At 42.7% G+C, this 23,224-nt stretch overlaps 1 protein-coding gene across 4 annotated transcripts in view; it reads left to right on the forward strand.

The window, feature by feature from the left end:
* Positions 1 to 23,224, forward strand: part of LOC106571559 (serine/threonine-protein kinase PAK 5) — a 129,040-nt gene that overhangs the window by 19,098 nt on the left and 86,718 nt on the right. Inside the window, exon 1 of one of the 4 annotated variants that reach the window (XM_014144735.2) lies at positions 16,583 to 17,262. The exons of 1 other annotated variant lie outside the window; for it this stretch is intronic. In XM_014144735.2, coding sequence (XP_014000210.1) covers positions 17,247 to 17,262 — 16 coding nt within the window. In that variant the 5' untranslated portion in view covers positions 16,583 to 17,246. Of the gene's footprint in view, positions 1 to 16,582; positions 17,263 to 21,195; positions 21,494 to 23,224 lie in introns of those variants that run through there. 2 more of the 4 variants (XM_045695871.1, XM_014144736.2) reach the window with 2 other exon arrangements.

Consider the following 23,224-nt stretch of genomic DNA (forward strand, 5'->3'; position numbering starts at 1 on the left):
ACAAGTAAATTTAGCCGGGAAGGAGAATGGAAAAATAAACTTCACTTGAAGTTCAACACAGCATGGAGGAGGCTGCAACTCGTCTAAATGGTAAGCTACAACCTTCATGACCCTGGCCGCCGTGTCAAAATGTTTAATTCATTGGTTTTCCTTTATGTAAGCCTACTGGTTGTTTGGCAGATTTTTTGTATATAATTGGCTGGTGTTGGGATGTCTTTGTTCTAGGTTTTGTGGCTGGTGTTGGGATGTCTTTGTTCTAGGTTTTGTGGCTGGTGTTGGGATCTCTTTGTTCTAGGTTTGGTGTGTTGTGTTGGGATCTCCTGGTTATGAGAAAGGTTTGGGTCTCTCTATCTGGTCTCTCTGGTCTCAGATCATTGGCTACTGTTCTTGTGGGTCTCCTGATATATATCCTAAGATTTGTAGACCGCTGGTTTATAGGGTCATATTTAGGTTTAGTCGCTGGTGATGTTTGGGGACATCAGTGTTTAGTGCTAGCTGTGTCATCATAGCATTAGGTTAGCTGAAGGTTATCACTTCAAGTGTGTCGCTACTAGTGTCAGTGGACTCAAGGCATGAAGATAGGATGACTTGCATTTGTTAGCATACCAATGACACTGTCTCCCATAACACTTAATTGAGACCAAGGAATTCGTCCCCTATAAACACTCCCTGCTCTCTCTTTCCTCTTTCTCCTCCCGCTGCTCGCTCTCTGCCCTCTATCCTTTTGTCTCTCCTCTTCCCGTGCGCTCTCCCTCTCTCTCTCCCCTCCCTCTCTGTGCTCTGAGGGTATGAGAGATGCTGCGTCCTCTGCTTCAGCTACAGCATCCCTCACATGGAGCTCTAGCTAGTCTAAATGTAGGGTGTTCTGTCCTCCTAACCATCACATACATGACCTTCTGTGTTTGTGTGTGTGTGTGTGTGTGTGTGTGTGTGTGTGTGTGTGTGTGTGTGTGTGTGTGTGTGTGTGTGTGTGTGTGTGTGTGTGTGTGTGTGTGTGTGTGTGTGTGTGTGTGTGTGTGTGTGTGTGTGTGTGTGTGTGTGTGTGTGTGGAGGGGGGTGGGGGGTTCTTTAGATGGACAGGAGAGGAGAGGGTTCATTAGTTAATGATGGACATTTAAAATGCAGTCAATAGCTACTGAAGACACATGGGAAGGGAGCTGTACTGTAGCTAACATATTTATTTGTCTAGCACACACACAGATACATCCACCCTGGTTCTCTAGAGATGCATGTACAAGCAAAACAGTCGATTTTGCAAAACAAGCACCACTACTGTGCATACGTGCCAGTAAGTCAGTTTATTCTGAGCAGCTCAGAAAACACACACACACACACACACACACACACACACACACACACACACACACACACACACACACACACACACTGGCAGGCCTCTAATGACGTGGTGTATGGCTGAGAGTACAGATGCGCTGACTGAATAGATTAAAGACTTCATCCAATGACACAGCTGTGCTCTCTTTGAAGCAAAGGCATGAAACTGCATGAAATTACTACAAAAGAGGGAAGCTGAGTCTTTAGAGTGAGTCTTTAGAGTGTGTGTGTTTGTGTGTGTGTGTTTGTGTGCATGTGCGCATGTGTGTGTGTGTGTGTGTTACTTTATCCCACTTTTGCTTACAATGTGACTGCTGTGCAGAGGACTTGGACTTACCGATGCATGTGTAAAGCAAGGCATGAACCCACAGCCACAGAGCAGTGTGTTCAAATTTACTTCGCAGCTATTTGCCAAAGGCCAAAGCAATTGGTTATTAGAGTAGTGCTGTAAATGCAGCTCTTTTATTGCCATGGCTGTCTGGTGTGAAGGGATGGATGGGGATGGGACGGCCATGCTACAAATCATGTCAGGTTCCCTGTTGCTCCAGACCTCCAGACCAGAGTACACTGTCATCTGCCTTGTTACTGTAGATCGATGCTGTAATTCATACCTAATGTCCCTAGTTGATGATGCCACTATTTCAGGGGAAGTTGCCACTAGATGTTAATCCTTCCCTTCTCCCCACCATAATGTATTGTGCTCTATAACGTGTTTATAAACTAATGTTATAAGTTGCTCCGTCTCTATATCACTGTACAACCTATGAATCTCGGCTGCTCTAGAGACTTAACTCTTAGCCGCGCTAAATGTTTTGCATATAGATTGCCTTGCTGTATGTATACCACTGGTATAGTGATGTAGGGTTAGGGTCTTTCTGGAGGGGCTCCAAACCTCCAGCTTCTCTCTCTCTCTCTCTCTCTCTCTCCCTCTCTCTCTGTCTGTCTCTCTCTCAGCTATATGCAGTAGCAGAATCCACAGGACTGGGAGTATACAGCTCCACAGTCCTAATTAAAGCTAATTTAACCTGTATGTGTGTGAGTGTGCGTCTGTGTGTGCGCGCACTTCTCTCCGTGTGTGTGTGTGTATGTGTGTGTGTGTGTGTAGGATTAAAGGCAACTTCCTACAGTGCTATGGAAAACAGGAGGATGCAAAAATATGGATGTGCATTGTGAATGCTTCCTTTGTTGTGAAAGCAATGACAAATGGCAAAACAAAATGGTGGATTTTTATGTACAGAAACGTTATGTGGCATAAAATTGTAATCCTTTTGATAAAGGCGATCATCTTTTGGGCTTGTTATACACAGTAAGCTCTATTGTTTTAAGAAACAATATACATAATCACTTTATTCTTTTTCTTGCAGGATCAGGAAGCATGTTTCTGGTGCATTATTTTTCTCAGCCTGGTCACTAGAAACAGCCGTCGATTTCGGATGTTTGAATATATAGTACCAGTTAAAAGTTTGGACACACCTACTCATTCAAGGGTTTTTCTTTATTTTGACTATTTTCTACATTGTAGAATAATAGTGAAGACATCGAAACTATGAAATAACACATATGGAATCATGTAGTAACCAAAAAAGTGTAAATGAAATAAAAATGTATTTTAGATTCTTCAAAGTAACCACCCTTTGCCTTGATGACAGCTTTGTACACGCTTGGCATTCTCTCAACCAGTTTCACCTGGAATGCTTTTCCAACAGTCTTGAAGGAGTTCCCACATATGCTGAGCACTTGTTGGCTGCTTTTCCTTCACTCTGCGGTCCAACTCATCCCAAATCATCTCAATTCGGTTGAGGTCGGGTGATTGTGGAGGCCAGGTCATCTGATGCAGCACTCCATCACTCTCCTTGTTGGTCAAATAGCCCTTACATAGCCTGGAGGTGTGTTGGGTCATTGTCCTGTTGAAAAATAAATGATAGTCCCACTAAGCGCAAACCAGATTGTCAGGCGGTGGGTGTAGCTGGTGCATGTCAGGCGCAGGAAAGCAGAGACGAGTGAACAACGCACTTTACTAGAGAAAACAGCACAAAGTAACAAAACCAATGTGCGAACAATAATGGTTGCCATCCAACACGGGTGAACACAGCACCTGGAACAAACCAGCCGGAAACGTACCGACCCTAACAATAAACAAACACACACAAAGACATGGGGGAAACAGAGGGTTAAATACATGACCAGTAATTGGGAAATGAAAACCAGGTGTGTGGGAAACATAGACAAAACCAATGGAAAATGAAAAGTGGATTGGCGATGGCTAGAAGACCGGCGACGTCGACCGCAGAGTGCCGCCCGAACAAGGAGAGGAACCGACTTCGGCGGAAGTCGTGACACAGATGGGATGGTGTATTGCTGCAGAATCCTCCTCCATCCTTCACGGCGGGAACCACCCATGCGGAGATCATCCATTCACCTACTCTGCATCTCACATAGACACGGCGGTTGGAACAAAAATCTCAAATTTGGACTCATCAGACCAAAGGACATATTTCCACCGGTCTAATGTCCATTGCTCGTGTTTCTTGGCCCAAGCCATCTCTTATTCTTATTGGTGTTCTTTAGTAGTTTCTTCGCAGCAATTAGACCATGAATGCCTGATTCACACAGTCTCCTCTGAACAGTTGATGTTGAGATGTGTCTGTTACTTGAACTCTGTGAAGCGTTTATTTGGGCTGCAATTTCTGAGGCTGGTAACTCTAATGAACTTATCCTCTGCAGCAGAGGTAACTCTGGGTCTTCCTTTCCTGTGGCGGTCCTCATGAGAGCCAGTTTCAAAATAGCGCTTGATGTTTTTTTTGACTGCACTTGAAGAAACTTTGAAAGTTCTTGAAATGTTCCGGACTGACTGACCTTCATGTCTTAAAGTAAATATAATAATTTTAAAGTAATTTTCTCTGTTCATTGCTTATTTGAGCTGTTCTTGCCATAATATGGAAGCAAAGAAATTCCACAAATTAACTTTTAACAAGGCACACTTGTTAATTGAAATGCATTCCAGGTGACTACCTCATGAAGCTGGTTGAGAGAATGCTGTGACCTGGCCAAGATAAAGCATCATCAAGGCAAAGGGTGGCTACTTTGAAGTATCTCAACTATAAAATATATTTTGGTTTGTTTAACACTTGTTTGGTTACTACATGATTCCACATGTGTTATTTCATCGTTTTGATGTCTTCACTATTATTCTACAATGTAGAAAATAGTCAAAATAAAGAAAAACCCTTGAATGAATAGGTGTGTCCAAACTTTTGACTGGTACTCTGTGCCTTCCTCGGCGCATCCCATGTTCTACCCTCTTCAAGAGGCCTTTAAGATTGTAGAGCCCAACATATCGAGAGGTAGGCAATGTTGTCTACCAAAACTCTACTGTTCTACAAACGTTAGCACCGGCAAATGAGTCTATCACAGTGGTGTAGTCATGTCAACAAAAACCATGACTGGTAAGAAGAGTGAATTCGATCTGCACTCAGATCTCCCAATAGTCATAACTGTTTCCATGGATTACCCAGAATGTAACTCTGATGTTGAGGAACACTTCCATTCCTGTTTGCAATCCCCCAATAACCTATATGAAACCCCATAAGCATACATGATCTGGGTTCAAATACTATTTGAAATAATCTCACACACTTTAGCAGGGCTTGATTGAGCTTGCCTGGCACAGTGGAACCAATAGAACAGTTGCAAAGCTGCAAAACCCACCCGTCTGGCACTTCAGTCTGACTAAACCAAACACTAAAAGTATGGAAAGATTTCAAATAGTATTTGAACCCAGGTCTGCAGTGCATTATGAAAAAGGCAGTCTGTGTGTGTGTGTGTTGTAATATGCAGTGTTATAAATGATTCCACTGTGGATAGGCGAGGCCTATTTCTCTGTCTTCCTATTATCCCTGTGAGCCACCTCATTTCCCCTTTCCTGATATATGTGTCACCACGTACTGCTTTGTAATTTACCATCTGCATAAGTGGACCGACCGCATTTGTGTGAGTGTGTGTTTCTGTGTGTGTGTGTGTGTGTGTGTGTGTCGTCTGTGCGTGCGTACGTCTGTGTGTGTGTTTTGTAAACAGGTAATGGTTCCTAGAAGTGGTGATTACAGTGGCTCTTATGGTTAACAACCAAGCAAGGTTGTTATGGGTGTTAGTGCTCTTGTCTCATCAGTCTCCAATGTGTGTGTGTACGCGTGTATTTATGTGTGTAAGCGATGTAGGCCAAGCGCTGTGAGCAGAATGCGAGTTGACGAGCATCTCCTCAGGCGACCTAGCCAAGCAGATGGGGAAGGCTGTACAGTATGTCATTAAGTTACGGTGTAAATAGCAGGATGCACTGGGTAACAAACAGGAAGAAGGAGAGATGGAGAAGGTGGAGGAGAGGAGAGAAGAAGAGATATAGAAAGAGAGTGGGAGAGGGCTAGCAGGAGAGAGCAGAAGCCTGGCGACGCTAATTCGCCCAAAGTGAGACTGTGTAGCCTGTCTGGGGGTCTCACACACACACACACACACACACACACACACACACACACACACACACACACACACACACACACACACACACACACACACACACACACACATACACCCCTAATCCTGCTCCGCTTCCTTATCACAGCCATCAGTGGGTGAAGTCATGTGTACCGGTATGAGTCTGTACGAGCCTTTTTGCAGTCAGATCAGATCCGGTGATGAGAGCTTCTCTACTGGACATCTAGGATGAACTCACTCACTCACGATCAGCCCATGGCCATACACCCACTGATCACCTATTGAATATCAGACATTGATGTTTAAAAAAAAACGATGGGTATCTCTTTTTTATGCCCGTTCAGATTTCTGTATGATATTCCTGATGCATGTTTGAGAGAACTCCTATTACTAATGCTTTACCAACGACCCCCTGCGAGCCCCTGCGAGCCCCTGTGAGCCATGATGGGAAAACTCGGTGAAAACAGGCCGGCAGATGTACAGCTACATATACTAGAGCTGAAGCCTGAATACTGGTCAAGTGGAAATAGAGGCAGAGAGAGGATCATCACCGCTAGGGAGGGATGAGGTGATGGAATAGGGAGAGATGGAGGGAGAGACTGATAAATGTTTCATAAGTATGGCTACTGTAGTTGTATATCTCATCTCTGGTGTGGGTTATTGTGCAATGACTCATATTGTACTACTGTGTCATTGGATAACCTGTGTGTGTGTGTGTGTGTGTGTGTGTGTGTGTGTGTGTGTGTGTGTGTGTGTGTGTGTGTGTGTGTGTGTGTGTGTGTGTGTGTGTGTGTGTGTGTGTGTGTGTGTGCGTGCACATGCATAGGTTTTATAGGTCAAACAACCGTTATTCAAGAGACCTTTTAACATGGTGACCTTTTGGTCAGCTGGCTAAGGTCATTACCTAACACCTCTGGGTGATAACCTGTGAGTGCGTGTTAAGGATTTACACCCGGATAAGACCAAACCGAAGCCCTACATCCCGGCCCACCGCGCAGAAATAGCACTCTGTCATCAGTCACAACGCCGTTGTGGTCAGGGACCTTGGTGAGAAGTAACGGATTGATGCCCTGTCAAGACCATGCCAGCCGTGTCATAAATATCTGCTAGCGACTGCCAATTGCTGTGTCACTGTTAGGCCTTCAGTGGTACCCGGCCCTGGGAGTTTCTTCTTTTTACCTCAGCTCCGTTATGAAGAGGTTCTCCCTTCCTGTCTTTCATTGGTTACTCTGATCCATGTCTGAGCTCTCTGTCATTCTCTGTCCATCTCTCCCTAACTCTTTCCCTCCCTCTCTATCCTTCTCTCGCTCAGTGTAGGCAGATAACCAAGTAAAAATGCTGCTTTAAGTTATGCAATGCCTCAGGGGCTTAAAACCATAAAAACACACACACACACGCACACACACACACGCACACATGCACACACACACACACACACACACACACACACGGTCATTATTAAAGCCCATTAAACACACCTTGTCCCAGCCGTTTTCAGCTGAAGAACAGTCGGGCACACAATACAACCTATTAGAAGTCTGACAGACAGTGGCTACACAACGTCTAGAAAGCCAAAGGGATCATAACATTGAGATGTAGCTACATACAAATATTTGTTGTACTAGCAAATATTTTTGTTCATACTATACATCTCAATATTGAGATGTAAATACACGAAACCCTATGAAGACATTTTATATTTCAGTCCCTGTATCCAACCAAACAAGGCAGGGGTGGATCCAGCGATCAATGATGTATGTTTGGGGTTGATCTGGGAGCCTGAAGGACTTCAAAGGCCCAATGCAGCCATTTTTATATCAATATCAAATCATTTCTGGGTAATAATTAAGTACCTTATTGTAATAGATTTCCATTAAAATGGGCAAAAAATCACTTTTTATCCAGAATTTTGCAAGGACTGTCTGGGAGGGGTCTGAGTGGGGAGGGGAAAACTGAAAACTAGAGCTGTGTTCGAATATCCATACTAACATACTGTATACTACACACTTAATGAGTATATACTAAATACTATATAATATTAGTATACTGTAAACAAACTGTGTCCTTTCAGTTGAGCCTTCTTAGACATTTTACGACTTCGGGTGTCCGTTTGTACATTCAGAGCGTTTCACTTCAGGAGCGTTCAGAGCACACACTGGACCCTCTGGTGGAGGAGTAGGGTTGATCCGAACATTCTGACCTTACAACGGCAGTCAAGCACCCGAGCTAACTGTCTAGCCACTTCCAGACACAAATGAGAGAACACCTCACTCTGACCATTTTACTCCCCCTAGCAGAGCTGGTTAGGCAGTTTTAATGTTATTCAGAGCATTGGTGACTGTAGCTGTGCTGCTGCCAACAATTGAATTATGCTTTTTTGCAGACGTTTACTGACACCGGCCGTATTCAACGGGTGTTGAGCGTTCGTAAATTCATCAGTTATTCTGCGCTCTGGTACACAGATACGAGACTGAGCTCTGAAATCGGAGTAGATCGCCAGAGCTAATTTACGAAAGTACCCGAATGTCCATGGAGAACACACAACAACTATACCACTTAGCTAAGAATGGCGGGAAAAATCAAGTCAATAAACGTTGGGTAGTTAGTTAGATAGCATATAGTTAATATACTGGCAAGTTTGATGTATTAGTGGCCAACTAACGTTAGGTAGCTAGCTAACATATCGGTACATACCAGCCAACATAACGTGTAAGGTAACTTATTTGAAAAGTCATTACTTTATTACATTGCTTAACATTTTCTTAACATTTGACATAATTAGTTAAGGCAATGAATTTATATCCGCTCTCGTTGGACTTTGGCTGCATATTATTGACTTTAAATCTGAAAACGATGTGAAGCCACACCCATTTCCTGAAGAATGGCATTATGGGAGTATATTCGAACACAGCTTAGCTATTATTCATGGTTGCACCTCCGTCACTCGGTTGCATCGTTGCTATTGTTATCAACGTTCTACAGACGCCGCAGCCGTCGATGCTCAAAAGTAGAACGGGGGCTAATGACTTTGAACCGGGGCTAATGACTGTGTCTTCTAAATTACTCTATAGGGGCTTGGGAATACAATGACATTGATAAAGTAGGTCATATTTAGTAGGAAACAACTTTGCCATCATCATGTTGTCAAATTTACTTTAGCAAAGTTAGTCAAAAACCGCTAGTAATGCAAATGTTAGCTAGCTAAAATCTGGAGGTCTTCCCTCAATCTTACCTAGCTAACATTATACTGCAGCCACAGTAATGCACTTTTTAGATCAACCCTTCGTCAGCTTTCAATGAGGATGCATTGAGTAGAATGCTCAGTTGGGCATCAGTCCTAAAACAAACGTTCAAAACGATATTGTGATGCAACATGCAACCCATGAATTGGAGGTTTGGAACTTTCTTTCTTATTGGTATATTAACCAATTTGCAGCATGGTGATGTCACCATGGAAAGCCGAAACCATGCAAACCTGCTGATTAGAAGGTCCTGTGTAAATTGTATTTTTAACCAGCAACTATCAGGAAATAATACTGATCAAATGTTTTCACACTTTTAAAGTGTTAGTTTCATCAGCTGTTGTACATTGACTGCACTGGGCTTTTAACATGTTCCTCTAGTCTAGATAATGGGGGAGAAAGACTGCTTTAATAGGACATATGAGGAACCAGATTGCTTTTAGCCCACTGTAAAAAAAAAAAAAAGATTTAAAAAATGTATTTTTAGTGATTACTTACTGGCAGCCAGTTAACTGTAAGTTACCGTAAAAAAGGTACAGTATGTTACCGTAAATTCCAAAGAAACTTTGGTTTAAACAGTAAGTTACTATAAAGGACAGACAGACAGACAGGCTCATCTGTTTGTTTGTGTGTGTGCGTGCATGCGTGGGTGCGCACACGTTTGTGTGTGTGCATGTGTGTGTGAATGCTTTTAAGCAGAGCCTCATCTACAGCAGTGAGTGGAGAAGTGGTGGAGCATAACAGAGAGAAATACATTTACAGCCTCTCTGTGCTACATGTAGAATTGGGCTCTATGATTAGTGGTTTGTTAGTGATGCTGCAAGTGGCTGTTAAATGGTTAGTGAGCCAGGCTAATGGAGCAGGAGAGTGAGTTTGATCAACGTTCAAGAAACATTACAAAGATACAGTATTCAATTATTCAACTTATATTGTCAATGTAACTGTGTTTAAACTGCCCTGTGTGTGTGTGTGTGTGTGTGTGTGTGTGTGTGTGTGTGTGTGTGTGTGTGTGTGTGTGTGTGTGTGTGTGTGTGTGTGTGTGTGTGTGTGTGTGTGTGTGTGTGTGTGTGTGTGTGTGTGTGTGTGTGTGTGTGTCTGTGTGTTTCTGTGTGTGTGTGTGTGTGTGTGTAAGCATCCCACTGGGCACACGCTGGTTGAATCGATGTTGTTTCCACGTCATTTCAATTTAAATGACGTTTCAATGAAATGACGTGGAACAAACGTGGAATAGACATTGAATTAACGTCTGTCCCCAGTGGGATGTGTGTATCTCTCCCAAAGCATGGTATGGAAAACTCTTGGAATGTGTTTGTTAATGGTTCATTAGCCATCAATAGCAGACTGTTAAAAACAGACATTTTAAATCTCCACACTCCTCTTCCCAGGCCACAGGCTTGGCCTTTACAGTCCAGAGACAAACTCAACACTCAGACTCTTTATGTCTGTCCCCACTCTTCATCCCTTCTGATGGCAGGCAACGACAGAGGTCAAACGCTATACAAATCTTTCCCTGTTTGACAGAGGAAGCCGCTCTGTGTGTGTGTGTGTGTGTGTGTGTGTGTGTGTGTGTGTGTGTGTGTGTGTGTGTGTGTGTGTGTGTGTGTGTGTGTGTGTGTGTGTGTGCGTGTGCGTGTGTTTGTGAGTTAAAGTGTGCCTGCACACGTGTGAGTGTGTGTGTGAGGTGAGCCTGCGTGCGTGCATGTGTATGTGTTGTCTGTGGTCTGTGTACAGATGTTAGCCTTGAGGCGATGTAAAAAATACAAATCTCTCCCTGTTTGACAGAGGAAGCCGCTCTGTGTGTGTGTGTGTGTGTGTGTGTGTGTGTGTGTGTGTGTGTGTGTGTGTGTGTGTGTGTGTGTGTGTGTGCGTGTGCGTGTGTTTGTGAGTTAAAGTGTGCCTGCACACGTGTGAGTGTGTGTGTGAGGTGAGCCTGCGTGCGTGCATGTGTATGTGTTGTCTGTGGTCTGTGTACAGATGTTAGCCTTGAGGCGATGTAAAAAATACCATATGGGTAGGTCTTCTTAATAAAGGAGTCTTGGTTTGAGATGAAATGAGATGAAATGAGTGAAGCGTGATGATGATATCTCTATACTTAGAAAATCATTGGCACTGAATAGATCTGGATACAGTCACTTCATATATCATCAACACATGAGATTGGAGAGTGTCATGAATATACTGAACTGGAGCATGCAGCTATACCACACGTCGATTATATATCCAAATATATGACATTGATATAATATATAGCTTACAGCCAGTATTAGACATCTATTCACCTCATCTATAGTTATAGTGGGAAGTTTACATACACTTAGGTTGGAGTCATTAAAACTCATTTTTCAACCACTCCACAAATGTCTTGTTAACAAACTATAGTTCTGGCAAGTCAGTTAGAACATCTACTTTGTGCATGACACAAGTCATTTTTCCAACAATTGTTTACAGACAGATTATTTCACTTATAATTCACTGTATCACAATTCCAGTGGGTCAGAAGTTTACATACACTAAGTTGACTGTGCCTTTAAACAGCTTGGAAAATTCCAGAAAATGATGTCATGGCTTTAGAAGCTTCTGATAGGCTAATTGACATCATTTGAGTTAATTGGAGGTGTACCTGTGGATGTATTTCAAGGCCTACCTTCAAACTCAGTGCCTCTTTGCTTGACATCATGGGAAAATCAAAAGAAATCAGCCAAGACCCCAGAAAAAAATTGTAGACCTCCACAAGTCTGGTTCATCCCTGGGAGCAATTTGAAAATTCTGAAGGTACCACGTTCATCTGTACAAACAATAGTACGCAAGTATAAACACCATGGGAGCACACAGCCGTCATACCGCTCAGGAAGGAGACACGTTCTGTCTCCTAGAGATGAATGTACTTTGGTGCGAAAAGTGCAAATCAATCCCAGAACAACAGCAAAGGACCTTGTGAAGATGCTGGAGAAAACAGGTACAAAAGTATCTATATCCACAGTAAAACGAGTCCTATATCGACATAACCTGAAAGGCCGCTCAGCAAGGAAGAAGCCACTGCTCCAAAATTGCCATAAAAAATCTAGACTACGGTTTGCAACTGCATATGGGGACAAAGATCGTACTTTTTGGAGAAATGTCCTCTGGTCTGATGAAACAAAAATAGAACTGTTTGGCCATAATGACCATCATTATGTTTAGAGGAAAAAGGGGGAGGCTTGCAAGCCGAAGAACACCATCCTAACCGTGAAGCACGGGGGTGGCAGCATCATGCTTTGGGGGTGCTTTGCTGCAGGAGGGACTGGTGCACTTCACAAAATAGATGGCATCATGGGGATGGAAAATTATGTGGATATATAGAAGCAACATCTCAAGACATCAGTCAGGAAGTTAAAGCTTGGTCGCAAATCGGTCTTCCAAATGGACAATGACCCCAAGCATACTTCCAAAGTTGTGGCAAAATGGCTTAAGGACAACAAAGTCAAGGTATTGGAGTGACCATCACAAAGCCCTGACCTCAATCCTATAGAAAATGTGTGGGCAGAGCTGAAAAAGCGTGTGTGAGCAAGGAGGCCTACAAACCTGACTCAGTTACACCAGCTCTGTCAAGAGGAATGGGACAAAATTCTCACCAACTTATTGTGGGAAGCTTGTGGAAGGCTACCCAAAACGTTTGACCCAAGTTAAACAATTTAAAGGCAATGCTACCAAACACTAATTGAGTGTATGTAAACTTCTGACCCACTGGGAATGTGATGAAAGAAATAAAAGCTGAAATAAATAATTTGCTTTACTATTATTCTGACATTTCACATTCTTAAAATAAAGTGGTGATCCTAACTGACCTAAGACAGGGAATTTCTATGAGGATTGAATGTCAGTAATTGTGAAAAACTGAGTTTAAATGTATTTGGCTAAGGTGTATGTAAACTTCCGACTTCAACTGTAGGTACACATAATCTGTGTGTCTTGTGAGATCAGAATCATCTCTGTTGTGTTTCCTATTAATTTTAACCAAAACTATTACTGTATACTTCATGGCGTCAGATAGTCAGTTAGCTAGTTCATACTGTGAGGAGCCTGTTCTGAAGGACCATTCTGTCTCGTACTTGGGATTGGAAGGAGAGGAGTAAAGGAATAGTCAATCATATGATACATGTTATGTATATATAGTACAGCCCACGGCAGCAGCAGCTAAAGTGTTTTTTCAGTCTGTCAGTGATGCAATATTGCACCTACACTGAAGGGTTTCAGGTAGAGAAGCACAGTACTGTACAGTATGTATGTAATATAACAACCATGGTGAGATATTACTGTCGAGACAAAATGTGTAATGTGCAAGTGAATCATTTTTAACCCCTTACTATACCTCTACAACGAGCAAGCTCAGAATTGTGAAGATTTCACCATACTTTACAAGCAGGCAGAATTCTCAGGAAAGGGCTTGGCAAATAATGGGTTAATTCATGGATAAATGGTGTTGCATAAAAGCTTTGAATGAAACCATTACAATCTAAAAAATGCTGGGTCAATAATGGCCCAATTTGGGTCATTTCTAAAAAAACTGGGTTATTTTGACCCAGCACTGTTAGGTTACGTGAATGTGGTTATTTTGACCCAGCACTGTTAGGTTACGTGAATGTGGTTATTTTGACCCAGCACTGTTAGGTTACGTGAATGTGGTTATTTTGTCCCAGCACTGTTAGGTTACGTGAATGAGACCCAGCACTGTTAGGTTACGTGAATGTGGTTATTTTGACCCAGCACTGTTAGGTTACGTGAATGTGGTTATTTTGTCCCAGCACTGTTAGGTTACGTGAATGTGGTTATTTTGACCCAGCACTGTTAGGTTACGTGAATGTGGTTATTTTGACCCAGCACTGTTAGGTTACGTGAATGTGGTTATTTTGTCCCAGCAGTGGGTTGCTCTTTTGCTGGGTTATTGTTATTCATGTATTTTTGACCAATCTGTGGGTTATGTCTTACTTTATTGCTGGGTAACCATTATTTTGATTTTTATTGCTTGTCTCTACTATAGAATCTGCTGTTTTTATATTAGTACAAATACTTCTAACGATAACAATCAATGTTATAACGTTAGTACAGTATGAAATTATTGACATATGGCCAATCATGACAAATTGTAAATATATATATTTTTTTTATTCAGCTCTTAATTTCAGCTACGAAATGAAATCATACAAAAGATAAACAGCAAATAAGGAACACACAAATAAACAAAAACTATAAGCACAATCCATAATTTTGAATCACTGCAGCCCTACTAATTAATAAAGCTGAGGAATGGGGCTGAGGAAAAGTAACCACTTTACTCCCCCAACCCCTACCAGCTATACATTTTTAATATGAATTGATGTAAACAACAAAACATAATGTATTCTGCTCCAGAACCTTCCCATTCATGATGGTGAATGCCAGGGAGTAGAGGCGATTGTCCCCTAGTCAGAACGAAGGGTTCGGGTCTCTTGTTCTTTTGGCCGCTTGGCGGAGATAGTCTGAACACCTGTTTGTAATGAAGGTGTTGTCACTGAAAAAAAAATGTTAGCTGCAACTGTGTTAAAATCGGTTAAAACAGTGTGCAGTAAAAGTGTATATTTTGCATTTGTGAAATGATTGTGATGTGATATGAAACTAAAGGGCTTTATGGTTCTAGAACCATATCGCTATTTAGAATCGAACAAGATTTAGATGTCTGTTTTGCCTGCCAGACCCAGTCTGATTCTGAAGAGGTCCTTCGATCTCAGGGAGTAACGGTAAGGATCCTTAAGAGTACATCTACCAAACAACCCAGCATTTTTTTACAGTGTATGGTCATGTGACCTGAACACACACGGACACATACACACAGACACACACATTTCTACGCTGTCCTGAGGGTTGTACAGATCTCATTAAGATAACCCTGCTGATCTCTACGCAGCTGACAGATTCCTCTCTGAGTTGGTCTATCGATGGTGGGATATGGATAGTACCAGAACAGATATGGAGATTATTTCACTGATAATATAGGAAGGTTTTTCTGATCTGATAATGTAGGAATGATGCTCTGACCTGATAATGTAGGAAGGTTATTTCTGTCTTGATCATGTTGGAAGCTTCTTTCTGTCTTGATCATGTTGGAAGGTTCTTTCTGTCCTGATAATGTAGGAAGGTTCTTTCTGTCTTGATCATGTTGGAAGGTTCTTTCTGTCCTGATAATGTAGGAAGGTTCTTTCTGTCTTGATCATGTTGGAAGGTTCTTTCTGTCCTGATAATGTTGGAAGGTTCTTTCTGTCCTGATAATGTAGGAAGGTTATTTCTGTCTTGATCATGTTGGAAGGTTCTTTCTGTCCTGAAAATGTAGGAAGGTTCTTTCTGTCCTGATCATGTTGGAAGGTTCTTTCTGTCCTGATAATGTAGGAAGGTTCTTTCTGTCTTGATCATGTTGGAAGGTTCTTTCTGTCCTGATAATGTAGGAAGGTTCTTTCTGTCTTGATCATGTATGAAGGTTTCTCTTTCTTGATAATTTATGAAGGTTTCTCTTTCTTGATAATGTAGGAAGATTTCTCTGTCCTGATAATGTAGGAAGATTTCTCTGCCCTGATCATGTAGGAAGGTTTCTCTGCCTTGATAATGTATGAAGGTTTCTCTTTCTTGATAATGTAGGAAGATTTCTCTGTCCTGATAATGTAGGAAGGTTTCTCTGCCTTGATAATGTATGAAGGTTTCTCTTTCTTGATAATGTAGGAATATTTCTCTGTCCTGATAATGTAGGAAGGTTTCTCTTTCTTGATATTGTATGAAGGTTTCTCTGTCCTGATAATTTCAAGATTTCTCTGTCCTGATAATGTAGGAAGATTTCTCTGTCCTGATAATGTAGAAATGTTTCCCGGGCCTGATAATGTAGGAAGGTTTCTTGAAGTCTTTCGTAGTGTGGCTATTTCTCCTCAGATGATCATGTTGAATGCCTGTGGTATGGAATATTATGGAGAACATTTTAGGGTAGAGATAACATCAATACCACAAACACATAGTACATTAAATTTATGGGAAAATTGCCAGTGCCACTATTGCTACAGTATAATTTTCCATATGTAATATAATGTATCTAAGGATGCTTAATATACAGTTCATAATTCATGGAATAGTTATCATACCCAGCACACCCCTAACTACAGTAACTACAGTGTGTTCCCTCTATTTAGGACCCAGTTGTCGCCTCAGCCTTTGCGCAGATATGCAGTGTGTGTGGGTGTGTGTGTGTGACAGTCCCCTCCCACAGTGGAATGTGTATTATTAGCCCAGGGGACTAGGGACGGGTGTAGCTGCCATACAAGCCACACTGGTTCCTGCTCTCCCTCCATCCTACTCCCCCCCCCCCCGAATGGTGGGGTAGAAGATGAGATCTCATGTTGAATGTGAGGCCGGACGTTGTGTGTGTGTCTGCACACGGCACACACTCTGATCCGGTCAGGGAGAGGACACAAGACACAGGACAACACACACACACACACACACACACACACACACACACACACACACACACACACACACACTGACACTGACACTGACACTCAGCAGCAGCGATGGCACCAGAAGATCTAAAGGAGGATGTAGAGCAGAAGGCCTGAAGGGGGGATGGATGTGAAGATTGTGAGTGTTTGGTTAGGATCGTCAGGGTGAATATCATAGGGAAAGGAAAAAGGATGTGTCCTGACTTAGGCTGTCTGGCTGTGCCCTGCCCTGGGCTTTTCTGGGGCTGCTGGCGTCGGCGGTTTTCCAGTATGTCCTGTCCCTATCTACAGTATCGTCTCTGACTGGGACTGAGCTGGGACAAACACACACTACAGGACAGGACAGGACAGGACAGGGTAGCTCGCTAGCTGGATAACACCTAGAACTACGACTGCGAATCGGCCTGAATACCCACCGCGCTGGATGTTTTTATTTTCCTAAATATGTTTATTAGGTTTAAACGGGTAAAGAAGAATGCATTTGGTAATCATACGTCCGGCAGTATGTGTACAGTAGAATAATAATAATACTGGAGAATAAACAGGACACAGACATGGACATCGACTGCAGTTGGAGTGTACTGGTCTGGATGACTTTGGTTGATGAATACTTGGACTGTACAGGTTCTCATGATGTAGGATTATTACCCACCTTGTGGAATTTGAGCATTTCTATTGGTCGAGAGGAACTATGAATGGGTTACCAGGTAAGATCTGTTACCAGGATAAGTTTCTCTCTAACTGTCAGACCTTTCTTTACAACTATGACAAATGAAACGTAAAGCATAAGATAAATTTGACGTTTGTGAGTTTTAAAACTTGGACATACTCTAGAGAATGTAAGACTATTGCTGAATTCTGATCCTGGATCAAAACGTGGCTGTTTGCGATCATGTTCCTGGAAGAATACACCTCTAGCTTAACATGAATTTTGGACCAAATTAAAAGATCTTGAGGGAATCAAATCTTGATAGAACAAAGCAAACACAAATAAACACAACAATTTCACAACAGAGAACGTAAGACCAACTGAAGAATAAGAGCATAAAAACATTACTCATTGGGTTGGTACAGTCAATAAAAAGTGTCAAGCTGGCCACCCATGTGGTGTAGTAGCAGCAGACTGTACCTTAACAGGTGAGGCTGTCAGGCAACAGACAGATGATGGGACAGTGATTTGTGATTGGATGCCTTGACGGCTCTGTAGATTTGAACATGGTCTTAGCAACACCCTAGTTGTGGGTTTAGTTTAGGATCTCTTTTAGGGCAATTGCTCAGTGTAGATTGTGGGCCACATTTGAACTCACTGGCCTTTATAAGAAATACTGCTTGTATGAAGATGACAGGGACCAAAAATGGAGCATAATATTTTGGTGTTTAAGAAATACCTTTGGATTGTAATAAAAATGCCTGGGGTGGAGGGAGAAAGGGGGAAAATGTCTACATTTGTAACCTCGTTCCCAGGCTCAAATTGCTGGCGCGTAAAAGCATGGTAACACTGTGCCTCAAAGTGGGACTTGAAAGTGGTGTGGTTAAAATCTAGGCAAGTGAGGGAGCAAGCCTGCTATACAGCTGTATTAGATCGCTTTGAAAAATTGCGAAAATCGGCAATTAATATATATGTTCTATCACAGGGATCATATTGTTTTTGGAGAGCCCAATTGATTTGGAATTCAGGCATATAAAGTTTATATGTGAAAACTGTTTCTTAGATGCATACTTTCCAATTTCTCAAACCCACTTCCTTGTTAAGCCCATTACTTGCGATGCTCACATGTTGAAATCCGCAAAGAGGGGGAGGTGCTAGATAGTGATGGACTGAGAGATCAGCCAACTAAAACCCCTGTCTGTTTTGTGCCTGCCATAGACTGCAATTTAAGTCCCATTCTGAGGCGCTCTGAAACTAGACATCTCGACAGAGAGAGAGAGCCCGCTGGTGGGTGGGATTACTACACTGAATAAAAATATAAACGCAACATTTAGTGTTGGTCCCATGTTTCATGAGCTGAAATATAAGATGCCTTAAATGTGTCATGCGCACAAAAATCGTGTTTCTCAAAATGTTTGGAACATATTTCTTTACATCCCTCTGAGTGAGCATTTCTCTTTTGCCAAGATAATCCATCCATCTGACAGACGTGGCATATCAAGAAGCTGATTAAACAGAATGATCATTACACAGGTACACCTTGTGCTGGGGACAATAAAAGCCCAATCTAAAATGTGCAGTTTTGTCACACAACACAATGCCACAGATGTTTTTAGGGAGTGTGCAATTGGCATGCTGACTGCATGAATGTCCACCAGAGCCGTTGAAAGAGAATTGAATGTTCATTTCTCTACCATAAGCCACCTCCAACGTCGTTTTAGAGAATTTGGCAGTACGTCCAACTGGCCTCACAAACGCAGACCATGTGTATGGCGTTGTGTCGGCAAGCGGTTTGCTGATGTCAACGTTGTGAACAGAGTGCCCCATGGTGGCAGTGGGGTTATGGTATGGGCAGGCATAAGCTTCGGACAACGAACACAATTGCATTTTATTGATGGCAATTTGAATGCACAAAAACACAGTGACGAGATCCTGAGGACAACTATGAGGCCCATTTATTTTTAAGGTATCTCTGACCAACAGATGCACATCTGAATTCCCAGTCATGTCAAATCCATAGATTAGGGCCTAATGAATCCGTTTCAATTGACTGATTTCCTTATATGACCTGAAACTCAGTAAAATCTTAGAAATTGTTGCATGTTGCATTTATATTTTGGTTCAGTGTACATTTGTAACGCCTTCGTTGTGCCTAAATAGGGACTGCGGCTCTAAATCACACAGTGCATTCAGAAAGAATTCAGGCCCCTTTACTTTTCCCACATTTTGTTATGTTACAGCTTTATTCTTAAATGGATTCAATTGTTTTTTCCCTCGTCGAAATTCACATTATACGCCATAATGAGAAAGAAAAAACTGCTTTTTGGAAAGATAATAAAAAATTCAATTTACATATGTATTCAGACCCTTTACTCAGTACTTTGTTGAAGCGCCTTTGGCAGCAATTACAGCCTCGAGTCTTCTTGGGTATGACGTTAAAATCTTGGCACACCTGTATTTGGGGAGTTTCTCCCATTCTTCTCTGCAGATCCTCTCAAGCTCTGTCAGGTTAGACGGGGAGCGTTGCTGCACAGCTATTTTCAGGTCTCTCCAGAGATGTTCGATCGGGTTCAAGTCTGGGCTCTGGCTGGGCCACCCAAGGACATTCAAAGACTTGTCCTGAATTCACTCCTGGGTTGTCTTGGCTGTGTGCTTAGGGTCGTTGTCCTGTTGGAAGGTGAACTTTTGCCCCAGTCTGAGGTCCTGAGTGCTCTGGAGCAGGTTTTCATCAAGGAACTCTATGTACTTTGCTCCGTTCATCTTTCCCTCGATCCTGACTGGTCTCCCAGTCCCTGCTTCTGAAAAACATCCCAACAGCATGATGCTGCCAGCACCATGCTTCATTGTAGGGATGGTGCCAAGTTTCCTCCAGACGTGACGGTTGGCATTCAAACCAAAGAGTTCAATCTTGTTTTCTTCAAACCAGAGAATCTTGTTTCTCATGGTCTGAGAGTCTTTTAGGTGCCTTTTGGCAAACTCCAAGCGGGCTGTCATGTGTCTTTTACTGAGGAGTGGCTTCCGTCTGGCCATTCTACCATAAAGGGTTGATTGGTGGAGTGCTGCAGAGATGGTTGTGCTTTTGGAAGGTTCTCACATCTCCACAGAGGCACTCTGGAGCTCTATTTAGAGCGACCATCGGGTTGTTGGTCACATCCCTGTCCAAGGCCCTTCTCCCCCGATTGATCAGTTGGCTGGGCGGCCAGCTCTAAGAAGAGTCTTGGTGGTTCCAAACTTCTTCCATTTAAGAATGATGGAGGCCACTGTATTCTTGGGGACCTTCAATGATGCAGACATTTTTTGGTACTCTTCCCCAGATCTGTGCCTCGACACAATCCTGTTTCGGAGCTCTATAGAAAATTCCTTCGGCCTCATGGCTTGATATTTGCTCTGACATGCACTTTCAACTGTGGGACCTTATATAGACAGTGCCTTTCCAAATCATGTCCAATCAATGAATTTACCACAGGTGGGCTCCAATCAAGTTGTAGAAACATCTCAAGGATGATCAATGGAAACAGGATGCACTGCAAAAAAAATACAACATTTCACTTTGGCAGTATGGGGTATTTTGTGTAGATTGATGAGGATTTTTTTCAATCTAACAATTTTCGAATAAGGCTGTAACGTAACAAGAGGTGGAAAAAGTCAAGGGGTCTGAATACTTCCCGAATGCACTGTATATGTATAAAAATATATTGTGTTTAACAAAATCTGTATAAGTATAAAAGAATGACTTCTTTTAGTTTTTATTTTGCATACAATATACGTAGCTCAGCATTGGTATTATTTCTTTTCGACAGTCTTTTCTGCTCATCTTTATCGAGGGATCAAATAATTCCAGAACCCACTGTACATGCTTTCTCATACACGCAGAGACACACACACACACACACACACACACACACACACACACACACACACACACACACGTGCAAAAGTGTGTGTGTTGTGCCTGGGTTTTGGGTGCAGGGAAACGCCTGCCATGGCTCAGATGGCGACAGATGGCTTGAGACAAATCAGCCTGGGAGTCAGGAACCCTGCCTCTCTCTCTTAGTCTGTGTGGAGGGCGATCTGCCATGCTGGGGAATGTGTGAGTGTGTGTGTGTGTGGGTGTAACGTTGTTGTATATGTTTGTGTAGGTTGGCACTTACGTTGAACTGGGTTATGCAAGGCTCTCATAACTCCTTTTTACCAGTTCTGGTAAGAAACATGGCTAAGATACGACCACGATTTATCTGTGGAGCAGAGCTCACTTTTACAGGGGAGGTCAGTCCAGGTCAGTTATGAAGGTGAGTACACACACACACACACACACACACACACACACACACACACACACACACACACACACACACACACACACACACACACACACACTTGTGTTTGCAATACCTACCTATGCATTGTTTAGGAATAATTACATGTACTCTGACACTTTTACCATGATAACATTTCATTGTCTTGTCATTAACCAAGCTACTGTTTCTCATCCAGTGACATTGTACCTCTTTGCTGTAATAACCTTATTCTCCATGAAGTGCTTTATGCTCATAAATTATAGCTCAGTGGTGGTCTGGCTGCCAAGACAATCCGTGCATTACGTAGTCCAGTAAGGTTTTCCCATACAGAGAACTTCTCAGAGGGCTCCTCGCTTATATACTGTTCACTCCAAACGATGCACTGCACTTCTACTTCATCTACTGTTCGTACTCAAGCCGGCCTTGCACAGTGAATGCCATTCCCCTTTTAAAAGCCTGCGAAATGAGTGAGCATGTCTGTGCGCGTGCGTGTGTGTGTGTGTGGCCTAGACGAGCAGTCCAGCAGTCTGTGCCAGTATTCCTCTTTCTCTTACAATCAGGCCTTAAGCCCTGCTAACCTCTATAATCCCATTCCCAAATCACACACACACACTGCCCCTTGGCTCTCATCTCTCTGCCTGCTCCTAATCCCGATGCAATCCCCCTAAATGTGCTGCTGGGGTTGAGGTTCTCTGTCTGTGTATAGCATCAGTCTTCTCCAGCCCTGGTCCTGAATGGAAACAAAGAGTGTGCAGGCTTTTTGTTCCAGTCTGGCACTAACACATCTGATTAAACTAATCCTCAAACCCTTGATTAGTTAAATAAGGTGTGTCCGTGCTGGGCTGGAGCAAAAGCCTGCACGCCCTTCTGGGCCCACTCCCCCAGGTCTCGTTAAGGCAGCTAGCCAGTGTTTGTCCCTGATATCCAGAGATAGTGTTTTAGTTTTCTGCTTGTTGAGGTAATTCACTCAGCTCTATTTTTTTAGTACGGATGTAATAGATGTAGAGTGGATGAATGCTGCCGTTTCACTTTCCAAAGGACACACTGGTGGTTAGGGATAAGAATAGTAAAATGTCAGACACCTTCGGCCAATCAGTAGAGGTGGTACTGGCACTCAGCCAGTGAGGAAAAGCCTTGTTGACAGGTCCGCAGTGCGTAAGGAGATGATTGGCAGGTCAAATATGGATAAGGAGCAGAGGGAGATGGAGTCAGAGAATGCAGGAATGTGCATGTTAGCTGGTTATTTTGGGGAAGACGTGAAAGGCATGGTAGTTATGCGTGTGTGTGTGTGTGTCACTGCCACTCCATCTCCCTCCCTCCTCTGGTGTTGGGGAAGCTACTCTGAAAATGTGGTTCACCAAGCTACCAATTACTTCACACTGGAAGAAGTTAAGCTACTGTAACAACTCCGTGGAGGAGTGGGGTGGTAGTGCAAAACCAAGAGTCAGACGAGGCAATGCCGTTCTCAAACAGGGATTTATTTAACTCAAAATGTTTGACAGGTAGGGGAATCTCCAGGTCCTAAAAGAATGTTCACTCAAATGTAAAACCTTAAAATCAAGTACTGGCCCTTTCACAGCGATAACTAAACTTAAATAGCTGGGGAAGATAATATTTAACCCCAAGACAGAGAGAACTTCAAACCTTAGGCATATTAGGGTGCTGGCTGGTCCAACAATTATGACAGAGCTTCAACGGGTCCTTCTCCCAGCTCTCTCTCCC

Source organism: Salmo salar, chromosome ssa15 (assembly GCF_905237065.1).
Source record: "Salmo salar chromosome ssa15, Ssal_v3.1, whole genome shotgun sequence".
In the NCBI taxonomy this organism is placed as follows: Eukaryota; Metazoa; Chordata; class Actinopteri; order Salmoniformes; family Salmonidae; genus Salmo; species Salmo salar.